The sequence below is a fragment of the Bison bison genome, unplaced genomic scaffold (assembly GCF_000754665.1).
Source record: "Bison bison bison isolate TAMUID 2011002044 unplaced genomic scaffold, Bison_UMD1.0 scf7180017864233, whole genome shotgun sequence".
Lineage (NCBI taxonomy): Eukaryota > Metazoa > Chordata > Mammalia > Artiodactyla > Bovidae > Bison > Bison bison.
In genome coordinates this window covers 474,374-497,634 of record NW_011494805.1, presented here as the reverse complement: position 1 = coordinate 497,634, position 23,261 = coordinate 474,374, and the positions used below count along the sequence as shown (strand labels likewise).

Sequence of the window (23,261 nt, the reverse complement as noted above, 5' to 3'; positions counted from 1 at the left end):
TGTTGGAGAGTCCCTTGGACTGCAAGGAGATCCAACCAGTCCATTCTAAAGGAGATCAGCCCTGGGATTTCTTTGGAAGGAATGATGCTAAAGCTGAAACTCCAGGACTTTGGCCACCTCATGCAAAGAGTTGACTCATTGGAAAAGACTCTGATGCTGGGAGGGATTGGGGGCAGGAGGAGAAGGGGAGGACAGAGGATGAGATGGCTGGATGGCATCACTGACTCGGACATGAGTCTCAGTGAACTCTGGGAGTGGGTGATGGACAGGGAGGCCTGGCGTGCTGCGATTCATGGGGCTGCAAAGAGTCGGACACGACTGAGTGACTGATCTGATCTGAACCATTCTCAAAACACAGGATGATTACACATTGTCTGCAGAGAGCAATAGTGTAATTGGGAATCAAATGTCTAGGCAAGCACATGGCATCAAGCAAGTTACTCGTTTGCCTTAAGAATCAAAATACAATTTAAAAATAGTTTCAAAGAATCACAGAGCTCTTACACTGTAAGCTGATTCTAAAACCCAACACGCCAAAAATTTAAAGATTTTTTTTTTTTTAAACTTAAAATGACTTTAAAATTATGGTTTGGATAGGCTGGGTCACTATCAACATATATAAAGCCACAATAAACATTACTCACAATTGTTTCTTCACTCAAAAGCATTTGAAAAACATTGAACTTTCCTTCCCCAGCATATTCAAATACACAAGTGTAAGCACACAGAACCAGAATGAGCACAGGATGCCCAGGCACATTAAATATTGTTAATTACTCCTTTATCTTTATTTACTAAAGAAATCTATCTGCCAGTTTGGTATTCATGAAAATGTATGAATATTTCACACTTCTTTGGAAAACTATTTAAAAAAATCCTTAGATCACATTTGCAAAGACAATTTTAACACTGACAACTGCTCACTCAGCATAGAGAATTTAGAACCTAGTGGGTTTCTGGTAAGTGTTTGCTGGACTGAATAGAATTTTGACTGAAATGAGCTTACCAAATTTCACCACTATTAAGGAATCCACTGAAAGAATGGACAAAAATCAGTGCACAGTTAGGGATGGAGATGCTGAGCGAAGTGGAACCAGAAAGGCGGGCAAGTGCTCCTTTAACGCACGCAGGGAAGGGAGCCCTCACAGGCTAACTGAGGGTGTTTATCAGAGTTTCTCTTTCTGTGATGATGCCTTCTGCAGAGTGGGTGGTTAGCCGAAGAGGGAAATAAGGAAAAGAATAAAAATAGAAAACAGAAGCACGGGGGCGGGGGGGAGGTGATCATTCACTCTTTCACAGGTTTTCCTCTTCATGCTTTTGTCTATTTCCTGGCCATGCCTCGCAGCCAGCAGGATCTCAGTTCCCCAACCGGGGATCGATCTGGGACTCTGGGCTCTGGAGCTGAGCTCTCAAACCCAGGCTCTGGGCAGTGGAAGCAGAGTCCTAACCTCCGGGCTGCCAGGGGAGTCCCAGTTTATGCAATTTTTAAGAGAATTTCTAATCTACAGAAAAGTTGTGAAAATGAGTGAACTCATGAAGCCTTCACATAAATTCACTAATTGATAAAATGTAACACGATTGCTTTCTATCTATTCATAAGCACATATACACCAAACACTCTTTGACTGTACCATTTGAGAGTTGTCTGCCAATATTTCATCCCTAAATATTTCAGCATATATATCTTCTAAATATAAGAATTGTTTCTGACGTAACCACATTACAAATTCATGTTCAGGAAAACTAACATTGATGAAACATCTTGTAACCTGATATACAGTGTGTGTATACACACACACACACACACACACACACACACACACACACACACACACACAGTGTATGTTCAAATTTACCAAAGTGGTCTAATAAAGTCTTATGTAGCTTTCTTTTTCTACTCCAAGGTCAAGTGTCACATGCTACAGCTATTATGTTATTATGTTGTTTAATGTACATAATGCGCCCTTTAGCTCCCTTTGATTGGAAGGCCTCCTTAGGAAATTGATTTTGAAGCGGCCAGTCCAACTATGCTGCAGAATGCCCTCTTTCCTTTGGATCTGTAGAACTGTGTCCTCATGATCAGACTCAGGATGAACATTTCTGGCAGGACACTACATAGCTTATGTTGGGTCTTCAGTGCCTCATTCGAAGCAGGAGGCGTACAACATCAGTTTATCCCATATTGATGATAAATTTAATGTCTTGGTTACAGGTGGTGGTTGACCAGATGGCTTTACCATAGAAGAATCTTTTCCCTTTTTAAATAGTTCTCTGTGGCATGTTTTGAAACTCTGTGAATATCCTGTTCTACAACGTTTAACTCAATGGGTATACGATACACTGATGATGGTGGCTTTTCTAATTCAGTATTATTTTCTACATGGTTTAGATGACATTCTTCTCTAAAGAAGAGCTCTTCCTTCTTGAAAAAGGAGAAGGGAAATTATAATAAGTTAAAAATAATTTTTGGACTATCACTGTGGGCTCATAGATTTCTGTTTTCTACTCCAAGTACTCCATCATTCTGCTCCTTCATTTCGAGGCTCACAGAGCCCCGTGTATGTTCAGCAGGCACCACTTCAAGTTGCCTCCTGTGTGCTGATATTTCTTATCGGTCTTTGAACACTGTCTTACTTTGTTACTTATTATTTTGCTATTATAAACAATGCAGAAATAATAATCTTGTGCATGTGTGTACTCCAAAATAAACTTTTTTGTTCCAGACCTAGAATCAACCACTTCTCTAAGAATCACATTCCTTTTAATATGGAATAGCACTTAGAAAACACAGTCTGACAACTAGTTCTGCTTACTTCTATTGGTACTGGCATTTTATTTTTTTAATACATGAAATCTTAACATGATTAAAAAAAATCTAAACAGCTGTAATAATCTAGAAGGCTTTTCTGCAGAAGCTCCTTCTCTTTCCTCCCCATCCTTCCCTGTGTCGATCTAGTGAGTGACCAACTGCACGTCCTTGTTTGTTCTTCCTGTGTCTTTATGCAAAAAGATATGTGTGTGTGTGTGAACACACACATGTGTAAATGCGTGTAAAAGGCGGCATGCCACCCATATTCTTTTCCATCTTGCTTTTTTTCACTTAATAATGTATCTTGGAAAGCATTACTTATCAAGTCACAATGGTATCTGTCATTCCTTTTTGTATAATTGCACAGTACTCAACTGAATAGATATAGCATAATTTAGCCAATTTCCTATGCATAAGCATTTGTTTATTTCCATTACTATTACGGGTAATATGGAAACAGTAATCTTGTGTATGTGCATCTTCAGGGTAGCCTGCTGTAAACGAGGCTGCTAGACCAAGCACGAACCTCCTTACGTATGTCTTTGTGTTAACTGTCACCTCGTTCCCTGGATTCCTCGTGGGTTGCACCACTTTGTACTGCTACCCGCAGCATGTGAGTGCCCGTTTCCTCGTGGCCATGACAGTAAAATGTGTTGTCAAGTTTTTGAAAATTTAGCAATCCCTTTTTGGGGAAATGGGCTCATTTATTTTATAGACTGAAATCATTTAAGTAATTTACCCCAAAACCTATCTAACTTGATAACTGGGAAAAATGACATTACTGTTTTCTTTGTCCCTTGTAGAAATCATGGTTGCTAAAAATATGTGAAAGTACAATCAGAAACAGTTTTAAAATTCTTTTAATTTCATGCCCAGGGTCATTTATCCTTACATGATGATACTACTCCCATGCTTGTTACCTCAGAGGTAAAGTGAACAGGGGGAAATTATTTTACTCATTCATGGAAAGCAAAGCTAATAATTAGCCACTTTGGTAAAAGTCTGAATAATTTACTTATGCATTATTTAAGCTAACAATAGAACATACAAGTGCCTTGAATAGCTGATAGAACTTGATATTCTGGAATGAATTCTATATTATTCTTTTACTTGGAACTATAAGGACAATTATAACCCGTAATATTGATACCAACTAGTAGTACTTACTATGTTCCAGGGCCTGGTCTAAGTACCTAAAAAATGTTGTTTCATCTAATTCTTACAGCAATCTTAGGATGCAGGTACAATTACTACACCCATTTCACAGATGAGAAGACAGATAATAATGGCCACAAAGTCAGTAAATGGTGGGACATGTATTCAAACCCAGGCAGTCTGATTCTAGAGCCTGGACGCAACTACTTTATATAGAACTTCTAGTGTTTATATTATACTAGAGAGAAAAGCTAAGTATTCATACCAGTATAATAGTATGAATAAAACTGTCTTTTCATTTTCAAGTTCTTTTTAGCTGAACAAGTTCTGAGTAGGAATAAGTATTCTGAAGTTATATCATGGGAGATGATTAGCAATCAAAGCCAAGCTATTAATCTATGATTCATAGAAGCTATACAGGTCACAAAAAAGTAAAGTGAATTCATACTTTTTTGTAGTTCATGAAATTACCTATGAGTACCCTCAAATAAACACGGGCTCTAATTATAGTTCCTTGTTCTAAAAAAAGTAGCTATTAAAATGAAAATATGGATCTTACAGACTTTTGATTTTTAGTTCAATGATGGTTCACTTTATGATTTAAATCAGAAGCAATTGTTTTTGTAGTGTATTCACTATAAAATGCAAAAAAATATTTCAAAAGTCGACATAAAATTACTGAAAACAAATACAACAATTATTTTAAAATGAGAAAATATTTAATTAAAAATTTAATAAAGGATCTTCGAGGACTTACTTCATCTGGGAAAAGGTGCAACCTCTGCATCAGAGTTCTTCTGTGAAGGTTTTTTGGCAGCATGCCATAAATAGCTAGTTTTACAATCTGAAAAACAGATACATGGAGCACTCAGTAAGAAACATGTGATGGGAATATAAACACAGTAAGAGATAGTGATGAAAAGCAGTGGGCTAAGACTCGATATGAATATGAAAGGAACAAAACTGAGACGTAAGCAGATATGTGGCAGCAATAAAAAAGAACTTTTATTATTTTGTACATTACCATCTTTTAAATCTGTTTATCTGTATTTAGAAAAAGGAAAAAAAAAGGAAGACATTAAGAAAACCTGTGTATGTGTTGATTTTAGATGGAATAAGAAGAAATTCTCTGAGCTTATACAAGAACCTGTGGCCCAAATAATCTATTACATACAGGTTACAGCAGATCCTAGTGAGGTTTAATCCCATTTCCGAGGTGGGTGATCAGGAGACTGCCAGTGAGTGAACTAAGCCTGACCATACCATCATGAGGCTGACTCTGTAAGTCACAAATCTAGAATGAAGGTAGTGGTGAGCATTCACTGAAAACTCACCACGTGTACAGGGGTCACTGCATTAGATTTGTTATCTTGTTTATGTTACTAAGTTCCATTTCATAGACGAGGAAACAAATTCAGTGAGGTTACAGAACCCACCCTAATTTCCTGTATCTAATAAATGGTACTGGAATTCAAACCAGGTAGGCCTACTCCCAGGACAGACACATACCACATGCAAAGACACCTAACAATGCGTTCCTGTCACTTATCAGGAAGACCCTTCACCCTGTCACACCCGTTGCCAAGAGGGCAAACTAAGCTTCCTAGGATTTGCTTTTCTGCCTGTTAAGGTCAGCCCCACAGTTTATCTGCTATTTAAGCCCTCTTTCAGGCTGTGCCGGGTCTCTGTCGCTGCACTCGAGCTCGCTGCAGCTGAGACGAGCAGGGGCTGCTCTGCCTGCGGTGCTGGCTCCTCCTGGTGCAGAGCGCGGGCTCTAGGGCCTGCGGGCTCCGCAGCCGTGGCGCACGGGCTGAGCTGCCCCACGGCACGTGGGGTCTCCCCGCCCAGCGGTGGAACCCAAGGCCCCCCGCGCTGGCAGGCGGACTCGGAAACACGAGCCCAGCAGGGGAGTTCGAGGCGTCCTCAGCGCTGTCCTGAGTGTGGCTCTGCGTGTGTGTCAAAAGAAAGTCACGCAGCGTCAGCCTGCGCTCTATGCTCTCCCGTGGGCCTCCTGGCATGTAGTGTGCACAGACACACTGCGTGAGCCGCGTGGAACGACTGACGTACATCTGGAGAGGCAAGCTGATTGTCTTCATCCGCGCTCATATTTCAAGGCTATAATGTGGCATGTAGTACACTAACCCTCTGAGACAGCACATGTTACAATGGGACTGCACTGTGGAGGATTTCCTTATCCTTTTATCTTCTCATCAAACCAGACCACAAAACCTCAATATGTACAAATACTAACGCCACCCCACGCATATTTTCCATCTATTTTCTTGTTAGTGCTGTTAAGGCTTTATATTCTAGGGACTTTATGTTGTTAAAACTAAAAGCAATTAAAAATTCAGTCCTGAATTACATAAGCCGCATTTCAAGTGGTCGACCTGCGACTAGTGGTTACTGTATTTGACAAAGAACGTCTTCATCAGAGCAGAAACTTCTATTGGGTAGCACTGATGTCAGTCTTTAAAATTTTTAGTGTCTTAAAAGTCTTTAGTAGAAAGCGACGATGTTAAGACTACTTAGCATCCTGTCTGGATTAGCAAGTCATTCTATCTTCTGAACATCATCCTAACAGCCAGTTTATTACATCAGCAGGGTTTCTTGGTATTTGGTTTTCATGTTCTTAAAATAATTAGTTTTATTTACTTGAATAAACAAATTGGTATTTTTAAAATGCACCTTAGTTAAAAAATGCAAACATAACAATCAAATTAGAGAAAGCTGTAAAGTATGAAAAGGTTACAAGCTGCCAGATGAGGGAAAAAGATGACAGACACACACACACACCTGCCCAAAACATAAGCGTGACGCAACGTGAACAGGCGTCGAGCAATTCTAGCTCCACGGACAGAAGCACGAACTCCGAGGAGTTCAGAAAGTGAGACAGACAGAACGAGGCAGGGTTATGAACATTCAAGACCCTCCTAACTGAATCTGAACCCAGGGCATGTGATGCCTGTTTCACAAAACACATCTTTGTAAGCTATAGGAGAGGGAATGGATATGAGAAAGGAACCGTATTAGAAAAAAAGGCAAGAACACAGAAGCTCTTAAGGAAACTAAACTGCATGACAGATGAAGAAAGGACATAAATAAAGGGCTGGATCAATACACATATTTGAGTTTAGAGTTAAAGATCTGCTATGTAATTACAAAAAGATATGGAAAAATATTTTAAAGCCTACTATTTAAATCAATGTACTTAATTAAAAGTCGTGTCTGCCTCTGCGACCCCATGGACCGCAGCATGCCAGGCCTCTCTGTCCATTTGGTTGTCCTGGTTGTCCATCCACCAACTCCTGGAGCTTACTCAAACTCATGTCCTGCTATTAATCAATGTACTTTATTGTTCCCGAAAAACACTGAGGGTTTGGATTGGTGGTAAAGTAACTGACCTCTTCCTTAAAAACAGTCAGAATTAAGACTTAAAGCCATCATCAAATATTTCATAATGCATTTCAATCTCTGTTCATAAAAAAGTTTGAAACGATTCCTACAGATGCTACCCAAAGCCAAGTTCTTCACATTGGAAGTTGGCTTACACTGCCTCCTGGTGTACATTCAGCATACTGAACAAACTAGAAACTAGTTTTAAAGACATTGGAAAATATTCGTTAAGTATTAAAACTATAATTTGTTGTAAAAGTTATGGTATATATTAGCAGCGGCCCTAACAACAACTTTTTACTAGTATTATAAAAGTAGAACATTAAATATTTTCTAAGAAACAACTCGAGTATGTTTTTATAAAACAGATTCAAATGATGAAGTAAAAATACTCAGTAAAGTACAGAATTTCTAAACATTATGTCAGTAATAAACACAGCTCTTCCCCCACCTTTAACCAAGAAAATTTTAGACAGTACTTGGACCACAAGGAAATCAAACCGGTCAATCCTAAAGGAAATCAGTCCTGAATATTCATTGGAAGGACTGACTGATGCTGAAGCTGAAACTCCAATACTTTGGCCACCTGATGCAAAGAACTGACTCATTGGAAAAGACCCTGATGCTGGGAAAGATTGAAGGCAGGAGGAGAAAGGGATGACAGAGGATGAGATAGTTGGATGGCATCACCGACTCAATGGACATGAGTTTGAGTAAGCTCCAGGAGTTGGTGATGGACAGAGAGGCCTGGCATGCTGCAGTCCACGGGGTCGCAGAGTCAGACACGACTGAGCAACTGAACTGAACACCAAACAAATGGTTGCATTCTTTATACATACATACATACATACATTTATTTTTATTCATCATTTTAGGAAAATAAAAAGGAGTATCTTCAAAACTTAACAGTTTGCTCATTTAAATAAAAAGCTAAAACAGCTGTGAATGGGGAAAACACTCCCAAATCTAAGAGAACAATTCAAAGACTGGGTTATCAAGAGTTAAGGAAGAAAAAAATAAAACTGTAAAGGGCAACAGAAGACTCTGCTTTTATAATCAATACTGAGAACTAGCATTTGGATTTAGAACACCTGTTAGGACAGAACTCTATGATACATAATAAATAAACATTAATGAAGCTAGTAATATTGGTTTTTTAAATATTTCTAAAGGATGGAACTGACTGGAGGACAAAAATAGGAAGAACAAGAAAAAGAAAGTCCTGGGCTGCCATCTGCTCTGGGGTGTCCGCTCAGCACAGGGCTTGGGTTCAGAGGACCGCAAACGTGAGGTCTGCAGGCAGGATCAAGACGCCCCCACATGCCTGGATCCCCCGGGGCCAGCAGAAAGGCAGCATCCTTTCAGGGTGCTGAGTGGGGAAACGAAAAATAAGTCTTTCTTGATAGGTAGTTGCTAACTATGAACCTGATCTTGTAAGGTTTTCAGGCCCCAAGTTCACCTGTTTTATGGGGATCAAATTCCAGAAGCTGGAAGTATAGCTTAAAGGGGTCTTAGGTTGGGGGGTGTGTGTATACACGTATATCCCCAGGCACCAGCCAAAAGCTAAGTACATCTCTTCTGAAGAAATTCATTTTTAACATAGGTCTCAAAAACTCTCAGGGATGAAGTTCCAAGGTACAAGTACTTTCCTAGCACCCTGAGCAGAAACAATAAATTGCAGACCCACAAAGACCCACAAGTATCAGTCAGATATAAATGCTAAGAATTATGTTTAAAGTGCTTAAAGAAATATAAGAGAGAACCAAGGTATGACAAAGGAACAGAAGATGGTCAAAACTGACTAGCAAACTGAAAAAGAAACAAACAGTAAAAGCTTCCAGAAAAGGAAAAAAATGCAACAGCTGACATTAGAAACTCAGTAAAAGATTAGACCTTGGGGAAAAGAAAATGAGAGGACAAGAACACAGATCTAAGGAAATTCCTGACAATCCAGCACAGAGCCAGGGAGACATAAAATATGAGGAAGACACAAAATGTAAAAGGAGGAACTGAACTGTGCGCAGTGGAGGCAGTCTGCTGTGTACACAGGCAGCTCCCAGAGGGAGAGGGCGGGCAGGGAGTCGAGGGGACCAATGTGGAGAGGTGTAAGACCTGACAGATCTTCAGAGGAGAAACCGGTCCTCAAGCAAAATCGGTAAGAAAACTCAAAAATAAAAACCAAAGCCAAAGAAAAGATCTTAGAAGTATTCTGAAAGACAAGACAGGCTACACACAAATAAAGTGACATCTGAATCTGACATCAACAGCAATAACGGAAACTAAAATCTATTTGAAAGATAGCTTCAAAAAGCTAAGAGAAAAAAACAAAGTTATCCTAGAATTGTGCAGATACACAAAACTATTTTTTAAGAATGAAGGTAAAAATAAAGTTACAAACAGAAAAGGGGCGTCCACTATTCAGAGACTGTTATGATGGGAATGTCAACGAGGAGTACTTCAAGGAGGACACTGATCGGAGTTAAAAGACTGCAAGCAAAGAAGATCTTAAAAAAATTAGTAACAGTATAAAAAACTGAGAACAAGAAAGTCCAACCAGAAGGGTTTTTAAACCATCTTGAACAGAGAAAACATACAGACAGAGGGAGAACGGGTATTAAAAATCTTCTAGAGGCCTTGACTTGACTGTGAGGAAAGTAAAAATATTGATTAATTTTATACTTCTAATAAATGAGGGGCTTCCCTGGTGGCTCAGACGGTAAAGAGTCTGTCTGCAATGCACGAGACCCGGGTTCTATCCTTGGGTTGGGAAGATGCCCTGGAGAAGGAAATGGCAGCCCACTCCAGTATTCTTGCCTGGAGAATTCCATGGACAGAGGAGCCTGGTGGGCTACAGTCCATGGGGTCACAAAGAGTCAGACGCGACTGAGAGACTTCACTTTCACTTTCTAAGAAATGAACTCAATCAATCCAAAAGCAAGCAAGGAGGGGAGGAGAAGGAAAATGATACCTAGCTCAACTTGTGGACACAGCGGGGGAAGCAGAGAGGGACGGACTGAGAAAGCAGCACCGACATATACACCCCGCTGTTCAGTCGCTGAGTCAAGTTCGACTCTCTGTGACCCCGTGAACTGCAGCCCGCCGGGCTCCCCTGTCCATGGGATTTCTCAGGCAAGAATACTGGAGTGGGCTGCCATTTCCTTCTCCAGGGATCTTCCCCACACGGGGACCAAACCTGCGTCTCCTGCACTGGCAGGCGTGTGTGAGCCGGACAGTGGGTGGGAACCTGCTGTAACACAGGGGGCCAGCTCAGGGCTCGGTGATGACCGAGGGGGCAGGGTGGGGGTGAGGGGGGCTCAAGGAGGGAATACAGACAGTTATGACTGACTCACAGTGACGTGTGGCAGAAACCAACACAGTATTGTAAAGCAATTAACACTCCAATTAAAAAAATAAAATCTAGCTCAGTAAAGTTTAAAGATAAACTATAAAAGATAAACTATGAGGCATCAAAATAAAAAAAGGTTGATTTAGCTATATCAATATATAAAAAGAATAGACTACAAGTTAAAAAGCACTATTGGAGATAAAGTCAGGACATACCTCAATCAATTCTTCAGGAAGATTACAATTCCAAACTTAAATTTATCTAACCCTAAATCGTCAAAACATACAATGGAAAAAACTGACAGAACTATAAGGAAAAATCAATAAATCCATAATTGAGATTTTAACATAACTCTTCAATAAAGTGAATAACAAAAATAGAGTGCAAGATTGGAACAACATATTTAGCACGCTTGATATACTTAAAATATAAACAGATATATATACATACATCTGTCTCCCCAAAACATTTTCAGCAATCATATATTCTAGGTGATCATGCAGATGTCAAGAAATTAAAAAGAAAAGCATCAAAATTCTATGACTAAATGCAAAGTATATTAAATAGTAATTAGAAAAGATACAGAACTGGATGATGATGAAATATTATTGATACTTATCAAAACTTGTATGATATAGTGAAGAACTCACAGCCCTGAACGCTAGCTACGTTAGAAGAGAAGGAAGACTGAAAACCCAGTTTCTGAACCAGTTTCTCCACAAATGATTAATAATGATAAAAAAATACAATACACTTACTGCTACTGGATCCTTCCGGTGAAGCTGAGCAGCTGTTACTTGTTTAAATCCACCTGGGTAGCTATTAAAAGAAACAAAGACAATAAAATTGGGAGTAGGCGATGGGATAGTATCCTTGAAATGAACATTCTCATAATATGAAACTATTTTTATTATGAAATTACATTTGTTTCTCCTGGAGGAGGAAATGGCAACCCACTCCAGTGTTCTTGCCTGGAGGATCCCATGGACAGAGGAGCCTGGTGGGCTGCAGTCCATGGGGTCGACTGAGCAACCAATACACACACTTGCTTCTGGGAACTATGCTACTCATCATGTCTTAAAAATTAAGCAGTAACTATGCTACATGAAATGCTATTAAGTGGTCAAATTTAGCAATTGTTGTTTTATAAAACCAATCATAAAGGCAATCAGTCCTGAATATTCATTGGAAGGATACTTTGGCCACCTGATGCGAAGAAATGACTCCTTGCAAAAGACCCTGATGCTGGGAAAGATTGAAGGTAGGAGAAGAAGGGGACGACAGAGGATGAGATGGTTGGATGGCATCACTGACTCAATGGACACGAGTGTGAGTATACTCTGGGAGTTGGTGATGGACAGGGAGGCCTGGCGTGCTGTGGTCCATGGGGTCGCAAAGAATTGGACACGACTCAGCGACTGAACTGAATTTCATAAAAAATTGCACATCTTAGAAATTTCTTGGCTAACCATTTTTAAAATTAATTACTCTATTGGCTGTGCTGGGTCTTCACTGGGCTCCCCTGGTGGCCTGGCTGGTGGAATCTGCCCGTAACACAGGAGACCGGGCTGGACGCTGGGTTGGGAAGGTGCCCTGGAGGGGAAGGCTGCCCGCTGTCCTCACTGCTCCAGGCAGGCGTTCTCCGGCTGCGGCAAACGGGCTACGTGCTGCTCTGGCACATGGGCTCCTCATGGCACTGGCTTCTCTCGCTGTGGAGCAGGACTCCAGGTGTGCAGGCTTCAGTGTTGCAGCAGGCTCTGCAGTGCCGGCTCAGCAGCTGCTCCCAGGCGTGTGGAATCTTCCTGGATCAGCGGTGAAGCCTGTGTCCCTTGCACTGGCAGGCGGATTCTTATCCACTGCATCACCATGGAAGTCCCTGGCTAACTGTATTTCTACTGGAATTTAAGTTCATTCATCATTCATTCATTCATTCACAGTTACTTATTTCTTCTTGAATGCAGGGAAAACAAAACAGTGCCAAAATGTGTTTCAAAGTGAACAAGGTAGGGGTCAGGTCTGGGGAAAGCCGGTAGACTACTTGGTTCTGAAGGCAAGTTAATACTCTAAACAGGTCGTGCTCCTATTTCCTATTACCAGGAAGTCATATGCTGCTTCTGAGTAACAAAATATTTCATTGTGTTCAGATCAAAATCATAAATAGAGATTAAAGAAAATATTTGGGATAGGTATTGGAGATCTTACTAACCTGAATACCCCAGACCCAGGTCTGAAATCAAGGTTTGGCCAGCAGCAACCAGTGTAATATGAGGCAACTCATTTCATCTCTTTCTTTATGGGTTTGCTCAGATAAGAAAAATGCTAGTATTTGCCCCATCTACCTCTCAAGATTTTATGACAGTCGAGTAGGAAAGTGTTTGTGACAGTACTTAAGAAATTTAAAACAAAAAGAGCACACAGATGTAAGACTTTATTACACTGAATGGATGAATAAGAGCCTAGATGATTTTCAAGGAAGGGAAAAAGAAAACATAAAGACAATGGACTCTGTAAGGGAAATTTACAATTATCTAAATATGATTCCTGTTATAGGTTTCTTTCAACACTTAAAAACATTTTGAAGAGGATTTAGAGAACCACGTTTTAGGAATAAAATTTAAGAAAGCAAATTTAGAAGTATGCTGAGAAAAATGTCTAAGTTTCAAAATGATACTCTTTCATTTGTTTCATGGAGTTTCACCCTCAGAACAAGAAATAATTGTCCTCTATTCTTTCTCTCTGGGAAGAAAATACTTTATGCTTTTATCACATGGTTATTTTGTGAGTGTGTGTACGAAGGAAACAACGTTTATTTTTTTTTCTTCTATTTATTTTAATTGGAGGCTACTTACTTTACAGTATTGTAGTGGTTTTGGCTACGTTGACATGAACAGCCATGGGAGTACATACATGTGTTCCCCATCCTTATCACATGGTTATCTTGCATTTTCATATTTCTTTCCCAATTGCCTCTAAACTTTTAAAACTTGTTTTACATATATTTTACTTTGCCAAAAGTAAGAATGACTAAAAGTGAATGTGAATTAATTTTTGTTAAAGATTTCATTAAAGTGTTTAAGTACAGGATGGGCAAAGGTTGGCTAACAAGCAAAAGTGTTTTTCCAAGCATTAAAGACCTACCTGGGCAAAAGACAAAAAGGAACAGAAGGGAGCCTCAAAGCCGGCTTGTCTAAGATGCAGGTGCGCTTGGAAATAAAATAATTTTGATCAAGAATGAAAGGCCAATATGTCTAACTATATCTTGCATGATACTGAAGAAATTATGCTTAATTAAATTTGTACATGACCTGAAACTGAGGGGTTTAACTAATACATTACCTGAAATAATTCAGGTCTCAAAAGATCTTCAAAGGCCGGAGATAAAATTTAACATAGAGTAAACTCAGGGTACTACAGCTAGATTAGAATGCAACTGAAACACACAGGAAGGAGGACACAAGGCTGAAAAGCCCTCAGGAGTTTCAGCTGGTAGTAAACGCAGTGTAGCAGTGACGCAGCCGTGAGGAGCCCTCCTAGAGCAACAGAAGGCAGAGTAACTGAGAGATGGGGGGTCACACTGCACCAGAAACCCAGCAGGACACAGCCAGGCGAGTGTTATTTAGTTAAGATATTGACAAGTAATGACTGCACCCAGAGAACAGTGAGCAAGATATGACGGAGATCTTCAAAGGGCAGTCACATAAAGGACTTTGCGTGAACTACAGGTGTTTAGAGAAGAGACGATCAGTGAGTGTGTGCTGATCACTCTCAATTACCTGAAGGAGGTCATGTGGAAGATATAGTTTTACACCGTCCAAAAAAGGAGGACAGAGGGCGAGATGGCCGGGTGGCATCACCAACTTGATGGACATGAGTTTGAGCAAGCTCCAGGAGATGGTGATGGACAGGGAGGCCTGGCGTGCTGCAGTCCATGGGGTCGTAAAGAGTCAGACACGACTGAGCGACTGAACAACAGCAACAAAAGGCCATTATTAAAGCTGAAGAAAGACAGGTGATGACTTAACAGCACTGAGATCTTTCCAAAATTCAGACCACGTCAAAGGCAGAATGAATGGGCTGCCTCAGGAGCTAGGAGACTGCTACTGTTCAAAGACAGGCAGACCTGACAGGGATGCTGTGGGAAGGTGTAATGGTGTCTTTCCAACTTGGGATTCTCCTCACCATTCTTTCAACCTCTCATGCACTTTTAGAAGTTCAAGACGCTTCTGGAAACAGCAGTAAGACAAATCAGAGGAAGCAGAAAGAAACGAGAAGACTGATAAAGAAACAGAGAAACCTAGATCAGAGAGGTTAACTGACAGATACTCTCAGGAAAAACCAATAGCCTCGGGCAATTACAAGGATCTGGTAGTTTTGTCGTTTTCTTTTTTTTTTTTTAGTTTTGTTGTTTTCTGATTGAGTAAATCACACACGCATCACGAACAAAATCAGTGTTTTCTTAAATCTCTTTTTCTTTCAAAATTATTTTATTATTTTATTTATTTTTATTTTTTGGCTGTGCCACGCGAGATCTTAGTTCCCCAATCGGGTACTGAACCTGTGCCCCCTGCAGTGGAAGTGCAGCCTTAACCACTCGACCACCAGGAAGTTCCTTAAATTTCTTTTAAATATAGTAATACTAAAGTAATACATTTCCACTGCCTATCTTCCCCGACAAAAGCACTATCTTACCCAGTATGTGAGGAGTACACTTTTTGCTCCCACTTGTTCCCAGAAAAGGCAATGTGCCTTGTGTTCATGATGACAACATGATCTCCACAGTCACCTGGATTTAAAAGAACAAAGAGAGAAAAAAAGGATTTTGGTCGAAAAATTTTGCCTTTAAGCAAAAGTGCGCTTGGTTATTTACAAAGCTTTCCAAAGTCCAAAGAACACATCAGTGAATATAAAGCATGTCAGTGCAACATCAAAATCCTTGAACAGACTGATGTTTTTCTTTTATATAACATCTAAGTGTAGAGGAGCTGGCTAGACATTTGGAAAATCTCAACACTGGAAGGTAAAAGAGAATTTGGGAAGGAAGCCAATAACAACATAGGTCTTTGAAAGGCAAATTACTGCTCCTCTTATTATCTTTGACCATTAATGATTACACTTCATTAAAATGTAATAATTACACTTTAATAATAATTACACTTCACCACTTTTAACTATCTAATACAAATTTCCCCTTAAAAATAAGAGAAAATGAAAACAATATGCATATAGATGAAAAAAGGTATATTTTACCAGTAGGTAAATTGGAAACAAATGTAAAACATCTCAATTGTTATTAGTTCAAATTCAGAGAAGAGAGTATTATGCTCTCATGCTTAACTACTAACCCAAGGCTTTTTCCAATCACATTTAACTAGTTAAATATCTTTCAAACTGGAAAAAAAAAATTAAGGTTTGGTAAACAGTTTTCAGAAACAGGAATTAAGTTTATTTACAAAAATTTATCACCTTAGATTTCTAACCTTATTTGATTTCTTTTTATAATATTGGGCTAAGTTAAATGGCCAAGTAAAATTCAAACTAATTAAATCAAGGGGAAAACTCAAAGATTATGTGAGGATATCTAAGGTCTCATCGTGGATCCACAGTCTTCTTCCTCCTTCATGACATACAGCATTGCTTTTATATACTGATCTTATAGGATCTGGTTTGAGAAATGTCTGAAAAAAAGCTGTTCCAATTTAGTGATAAATAACAGAAGTTTGGCTTTGGCTTTTATGCTTGTTTCCAGCCTTGATGAACAATTATCCAAATGCCTACTTCAACTTTTTTTTTCTTCTTTTAGTATCCCTGAACTTCTGCATGGCTAATGTGACAGATGATCATGGAAGTTACCACAAAATCCACTGAGTATAAAGACATTGTGATAGGAACAAAGGGTGTTGTTCCAATTTATTGCTGGTACGTAAATATTCACTTCTAAAAGAGGTAAGAAAAAAATAAATAAATAAAAGAGGTAAGAGATGGGAATACCAGATCACCTGACCTGCCTCTTGAGAAACCTATATGCAGGTCAGGAAGCAACAGTTAGAACTGGACATGGAACAACAGACTGGTTCCAAATAGGAAAAGGAGTACGTCAAGGCTGTATATTGTCACCTGCTTATTTAACTTATACGCAGAGTACATTATGAGAAACACTGGGCTGGAAGAAGCACAAGCTGGAATCAAGACTGCCAGGAGAAATATCAATAACCTCAGATATGCAGATGATACCACCCTTATGGCAGAAAGTGAGGAGGAACTAAAAAGCCTCTTAATGAAAGTGAAAGTGGAGAGTGAAAAAGTTGGCTTAAAGCTCAACATTCAGAAAACTAATATCATGGCATCTGGTCCCATCACTTCATGGCAAATAGATGGGGAAACAGTGCAAACAGTGGCTGACTTTATTTTTCTGGGCTCCAAAATCACTACAGATGGTGACTGCAGCCATGAAATTAAAAGACGCTTACTCCTTGGAAGGAAAGTTATGACCAACCTAGGTAGCATATTGAAAAGCAGAGACATTACTTTGCCAATAAAAGTCCGTCTAGTCAAGGCTATGGTTTTTCCTGTGGTCATGTATGGATGTGAGAGTTGGACTGTGAAGAAGGCTGAGCACTGAAGAATTGATGGTTTTGAACTGTGGTGTAGGAGAAGACTCTTGAGAGTCCCTTGGACTGCAAGGAGATCCAACCAGTCCATTCTAAAGGAGATCAGTCCTGAGTATTCTTTGGATGGAATGATGCTAAAGCTGAAACTCCAGTACTTTGGCCACCTCACGTGAAGAGTTGACTCATTGGAAAAGACTCTGATGCTGGGAGAGACTGGGGGCAGGAGGAGAAGGGGATGACAGAGGATGAGATGGCTGGATGGTATCATTGACTCGACGGACATGAGTTTGGGTGAACTCCGGGAGTTGGTGATGGACAGGGAGGCCTGGCGTGCTGCAAATCATAGGGTCGCAAAGAGTCGGACATGACTGAGCGACTGAACTGAACTGAACTGAAAAGAGGTAAGTAGTCTATATGTAACTGGGAGCAAAAACCTTCAGTGTTTTGTATGATGATGTTCTAGGAGTGAGGTGAAGAACAAATGTGCGATTAACACTGTGAAATTTAAATGACATTGTTAACACTTGAAATAGACTGACTCAACTGAATAGTAAGAAAGAAAAATACTTTAGCTGGGTGACTTTAAGAAGAGCATTTTAAACTTTTTCCCCCTACCAAATTCTTAAAAGATTTAAATAAATAATGCAAAACAGAATACTAGAGATTAGATTAGTTGAATTGTTTGAATTGTGTTTGAATTGCTAATATTCACAATATAACCTTTAAGAATTGTGTGAAAATTTTATTTGATTTCATTCCATGTGCACCAGAAATACTTTAGGATGATCTGATAACTTCAGATAATGCTAAAGAAAGGTTTCCCTCTGCTTCTTTTAAATGCTCATATAGTCTTCCTCAACTGATTAACTTGTGGACAATGAAAAGAACAGCATTCTGACGAAGAGTAAGTCACAATGCAGAAATCACCAAGGGCCCTGACTTTTCATTCATCAGAGAGAAATAACTATGTTCAGAAAGCGCCTGCGTCTCCAGCTCAGGAGGGCAGCTCCAATCAGAAGGCAGTGTGTGTAAAGTGGTTCAAAGATTGTGTACTCACATATCCGCACACACACAGAGGCCTGCACGGCTTGTTGAGATGCTGTGGCAAACCAGCCTTCCCTTTCCACGGCTGTGTTTTTCTTATGGAACTGTGGTTTGGGTCAAGATGGAAATGCCACGGAATTAAAAGAACGTGCTCCTTTCACAAAATTGGGGAGAAGATGGAATCAGCAGTAGCCACGTAATTCTTTTTCAAGTATAGCACTTATCCATCCACTGAATTAAAGTTCTGCTTCCTTACAAGTAAGTCATCACTGCAAAAGCGCTCCTTATGCACGGCAGAGTAAACACTCTGCCAGAATACAGACAAGCCTTTCTGTCAGGCCATTCTTTCCTAGGAATGGAGGATAGCTTTTCTAGGAAATCAGAAATTTACTTTTTAAAGACTAAATTGTATTTTTGTTTCACTGTACTTAATATTCGACTTTTATCAGCAGAAGATTGGACTTTTCATGTCCCTAAGATGTCACCAAAATCAGAACTTAAACTGCAAAAAACACCCAAAAACTTAAACTGCAAGCAGTTTTCAATTTACAAATATGTTGTTTTAGGTGTTTTTCTAACATTTATTGGTTTAATCAGCATTTATTGTGTATGTTTTATGTGCTTATAAACATCATAGACATGTTTACTTGAAAACTGACATACAGTTTCTCAGAAAAACAATATTACAAATGATGGCCACATATACAGGAAGAGCTATAAAGGTTAGTATTTAGGTGTGATAATGACATTTAGGTTACACTGGAGAATATTCTTAGGAGACATATGCTGAAGTATTTAGGGGGTAATATACTGATTATCGCCAGCTTTCCCGGTGGCTCAGAGGTTAAAGCGTCTGCCCGCAATGCGGGAGACCAGGGTTTGATCCCTGGGTTGGGAAGATTCCCCTGGAGAAGGAAATGGCAACCCACTCCAGTATTCTTGAGTGGAGAATCCCATGGATGGAGGAGCCTGGTGGGCTACATACAGTCCACGGGGTCGCAAAGAGTCGGACACGACTGAGCAATCTCACTTTCACACTGATTATCATTTATTTTCAAATGACTGAGTAAAAATAACATGGTAAAATACTGTGTAATCTAGGTGGATATAGAGAAATTCACTGTACTATTTCGACCTTTTCTGAAATTGTGAAAATTTTTATAAGACAAGTTAGAGAAAAAGTAAAAGACTTAACAAACCAGTGGGAAAAAGGGAAGAAGAAATGCAGACATTTCACAGAATGGGAAATGACAAAAAGGCCAATATATAAATGAAAAGATACTGAACTCCATGTGCAATTAGGAAAATGCAAATTAAAACCACAGAGCACTTCCCAGCTACCAAAGCAGACTGTTACTCAGATGAGGAATAATGAAAACATCTGCATATGAAGACTGACTAGGTTCCTGTGTATCTCTGAGCCCAGTAATTCCTATCCTACAGATAGACCTTCCACCTGTGTCCTGGAAAAATGGTACAAGAATACTGATAGCAATGTTGTGTATAAGAAACAAAAAAGGAGGTAAACCACCCAAATGCTCAGTGAATGGATATTTATTTCATCATTACTATTATTACTTTTCTTAAAAATATTATCTATATTTATATACAGATAGATGAATACATCCCTATCCATCTATACACATCTTTGTATATTTCATATTTCAAAACAAAGTTAAAACTCAGTGCAAAAAGCGTTGTTGACAGGCCAAGCAAGATGAAGAGTAAGAATTGACACTCGGGCCTTGCAGGGTGGACAGGGAGTGCCTAGGAAAGTGAAGTCAATCAAAACTACCTGGGCTAAGCGGAAGGCTTTCAGTACGAAAGCAACTGTTTTTTGTTTTGGAAAAAGGATATGGAAAGCAAATTTGTTAACTCAAAATAGTGAAAAATAACTTTCCATAGCTAACTAGCTCTATATATCTCTCTGAAGGAAAGAGTCTTTAGAAGAGAGGGCAAGCTTATCTGCGTATTTTCCAAAGCTCTCTATTGAAACGCACGTCGCCACGTGAAGAGACGTGCTGAAAAGTGAGCGTTTAAAGTCCAAGTCAGGACATTTCTGAGAGTGAAAGGAAGAGCTACTGATAATTTTGCTGGGACAATGGCATAAAATGGGACTGTTTCAGGTGAAATGGTCTATGTGGTTTTCCTATGAAGAAGCAAAATTCATTTTAGTGCCCTAACAGGATTTCAGCGAAGATGGAATAAGGGATCTTCAAGGAAAAAAAAAACAAACAGATCCTTGCAGCAGTACAGTCAAACATCTTCAAAATTCTATCCTCACATGAAAACTGCGTTTACCGACAGGTCTAAAATGATACTCACTCAGTTGATGGTACACAGGCTTATGCAATCCTTGAAGTCTAACTGATGCCAGGGCAGCAAGCTTGCCAGGGGGCTGCATCTTCCCATCTAGGAGATACCAAACTCGGGCAAAAGTGGCCCATTGCTTAAGAGACAGAAGAGGAAACGAGGGAAATTCTCATTAAATGCGAACACCGGAGTTTGTTATTATATACCATTGCACATAATCTACAATTAATGTCAATAATTATAACGAAAAAGATCCCATCGTTAGGTAACTTTTTTCATTTCTATTTCTGGAAAAAGGGAACCTTTCCTCATTCTTCTGCAGAGATTAATGCAGTCATTCTTCCTGCCTGCTTTTCTATTAGCAATATGGATCATGCTTTATTAAAAACATTCCAAAGATATTATTTCCTTTTACATTTTGTATTTTTCATACCATGTACAATAGACTGGAGGGTTAATGAGAAAGCAGTTGTTTCTGAAGGTCTTCAAAAATACCTTGAGATCAGAAGATGAGTTATACTTAAAGAAGAGTGGCCAGTTAGAAACTGATGACTATTTAGGAGTTTAACTCTAGTGAAAGAAAGTGTGAAAAAGTGTTAGTCGCTCAGTCGTGTCTGCTCTTTGAACCCCATGCGCTGCAGCCCACCAGGCTCCTCTGTCCATGGGATTCTCCAGGCAGGAATGCTGGAGTGAGTAGCCATTCCCTTCTCCAGAGCCTGTTTCCAACCCAGGGGTTGAAGCCAGGTCTCCTGAATTGCAGGCCCATTCTTTATCATTTGAGCCACCAGGGAACTAGCAGAAATGAAGCTGGAGAAGTACAGATGGATGATACTGAATAAACTTAAATTTCAAAAAACCGCCTTAGACTGACATCTAAGGCTGCCGCAGGTTTTTGCAGTGTCTAACACTGCCTTCAAACGCTAAGACAGTTACAGGCCAGAAGATCCTGATCAGATCCTTTCTCTATGGACATACACAAGCTGCCAAACAATGTTGGAGAAAGTATTGATACAACTAGGCCGGCTGGTTTTCTCTTAAATTTAACCATCACAAACCTAAAATCAGTAAAACTGCTTAACCATCTGTTTTCCTGTTCTCATTTCTCTAGTCTCCATCCCATTCCCCTTGTTTATCTGTTGTCAGGTTTACCTCGATTTCATATGTTTTGATGCCCCTGTAAAGGGTACTGCATTTTTAATTTAAATTTCTGATTGTTGCTAGTATACAGAAATACACTTCATTTTTATATTTTGGTCTTATATACAGCAACCTTGCTAAAGTCATTTATCAGTTCTAGTAACTTTTTGTAAATTCCCTTTTTTACACAGATGATCCTTTTCTTTGCAAATAAGGAGAGCTTCTAGCCCACATACTTTCCACCTCTCTCAGCATATGAACTAAAAACAAAAAAATTCAATTGTCTGCAGGACAATCTTGTTTCTTCAATAAATTGCAAAGAAAAAAGATAGGATAGGAACCCATTATTGAGAGACTTAAAAAAAAAACACATCAGAAACTTACTGTACTTTGGATCCCATTCCAAAGAAAAAAACCATAAAAATATTCTGTATTAATATTTATATTATACATGAGAAAATTGGAAATGTGAACATATACTGAATAATTGATATTAAGGAATTGCTATGAAATTTTCATTTGCTTTGATAAATAGTAATGGCATTAAAAAAAAATCTTTATCTTATAAAGAATGTATTGAAACATTTACTGATGAAATAAGAAGTAAATGAGGTACAGATTAAATGATACTATGAGCCTTCCGAAACTGGGTGATAATCTAATATCTGATTGAGATTATCCATAATAGAGTTAAAAAAACAAAAAAAGCTACTCCTGACCTCCATTCCTTACCAATGACTGCCTCATTTCTTTCCTCTTCTTTGCTGTAAACTCTTGCTAAGAGTTGTCTTTACTTCAAATTTATCTCTCCTCATTCTTTCTTCAGGGCTTCCCTGGTGGCTCAGCAGTAAAGAATCCACCTGCCAATGCAGGAGATAGGGGTTCGATCCCTGGTTCGGGAAGATTCCCTGGGGAAGGAAATGGCAATTCACTCCAGTATTCCTGCCTGGAGAATTGCAGGGCCAGAGGAGCCTGGCAGGATGCAGTCTGTGGGGTGGCAAAGGAGGTGGCACAACTTAGGGACTAAACAACCACCGAAACAACGCTTTCTTCAACCTGCTCCCCCCGGGCTTCTGTCTTCCCATACCCGCCAGCAGCACACTACTGCCAAAGGGTACCACGGCCGTCACATTACGAAATCCCTCGGTCAGTTCTAAGTCTTTGATATGGTTGATCATTCCCCTCTCCTGGGTGTTCTTTCTTCACTTAATTTCTGGAACACCACTGTCTATCCCCATTCACCCATCATGCTGATTCTTTCTCTTGCCTCTGAAAGGCTGGTATGTTCCACAACTGTTCTTGGTCCTCCTCTCCTCTTACTTCCTCAAAGACTTCATCCAGGCCATTTGTATGCTTCAGATCAGATCAGTCGCTCAGTCGTATCCGACTCTTTGCGACCCCATGAATCGCAGCATGCCAGGCCTCCCTGTCCCTCACCAACTCCCGGAGTTGT

The 23,261-nt window shown here is 39.6% G+C and overlaps 1 protein-coding gene across 1 annotated transcript in view; it reads right to left on the bottom strand.

Moving 5' to 3' along the window:
* The window catches only part of MRPL13 (mitochondrial ribosomal protein L13), a 41,076-nt gene that overhangs the window by 15,675 nt on the left and 2,140 nt on the right, over positions 1 to 23,261 (bottom strand). Inside the window, exons 2-5 of the mRNA XM_010846185.1 lie at positions 20,684 to 20,807; positions 15,396 to 15,489; positions 11,465 to 11,525; positions 4,722 to 4,808 (exon numbers count right to left, since the gene is read on the bottom strand). Of these exons, the coding sequence (XP_010844487.1) occupies positions 4,722 to 4,808; positions 11,465 to 11,525; positions 15,396 to 15,489; positions 20,684 to 20,807 (366 nt within the window). The remainder of the gene's footprint in view (positions 1 to 4,721; positions 4,809 to 11,464; positions 11,526 to 15,395; positions 15,490 to 20,683; positions 20,808 to 23,261) is intronic.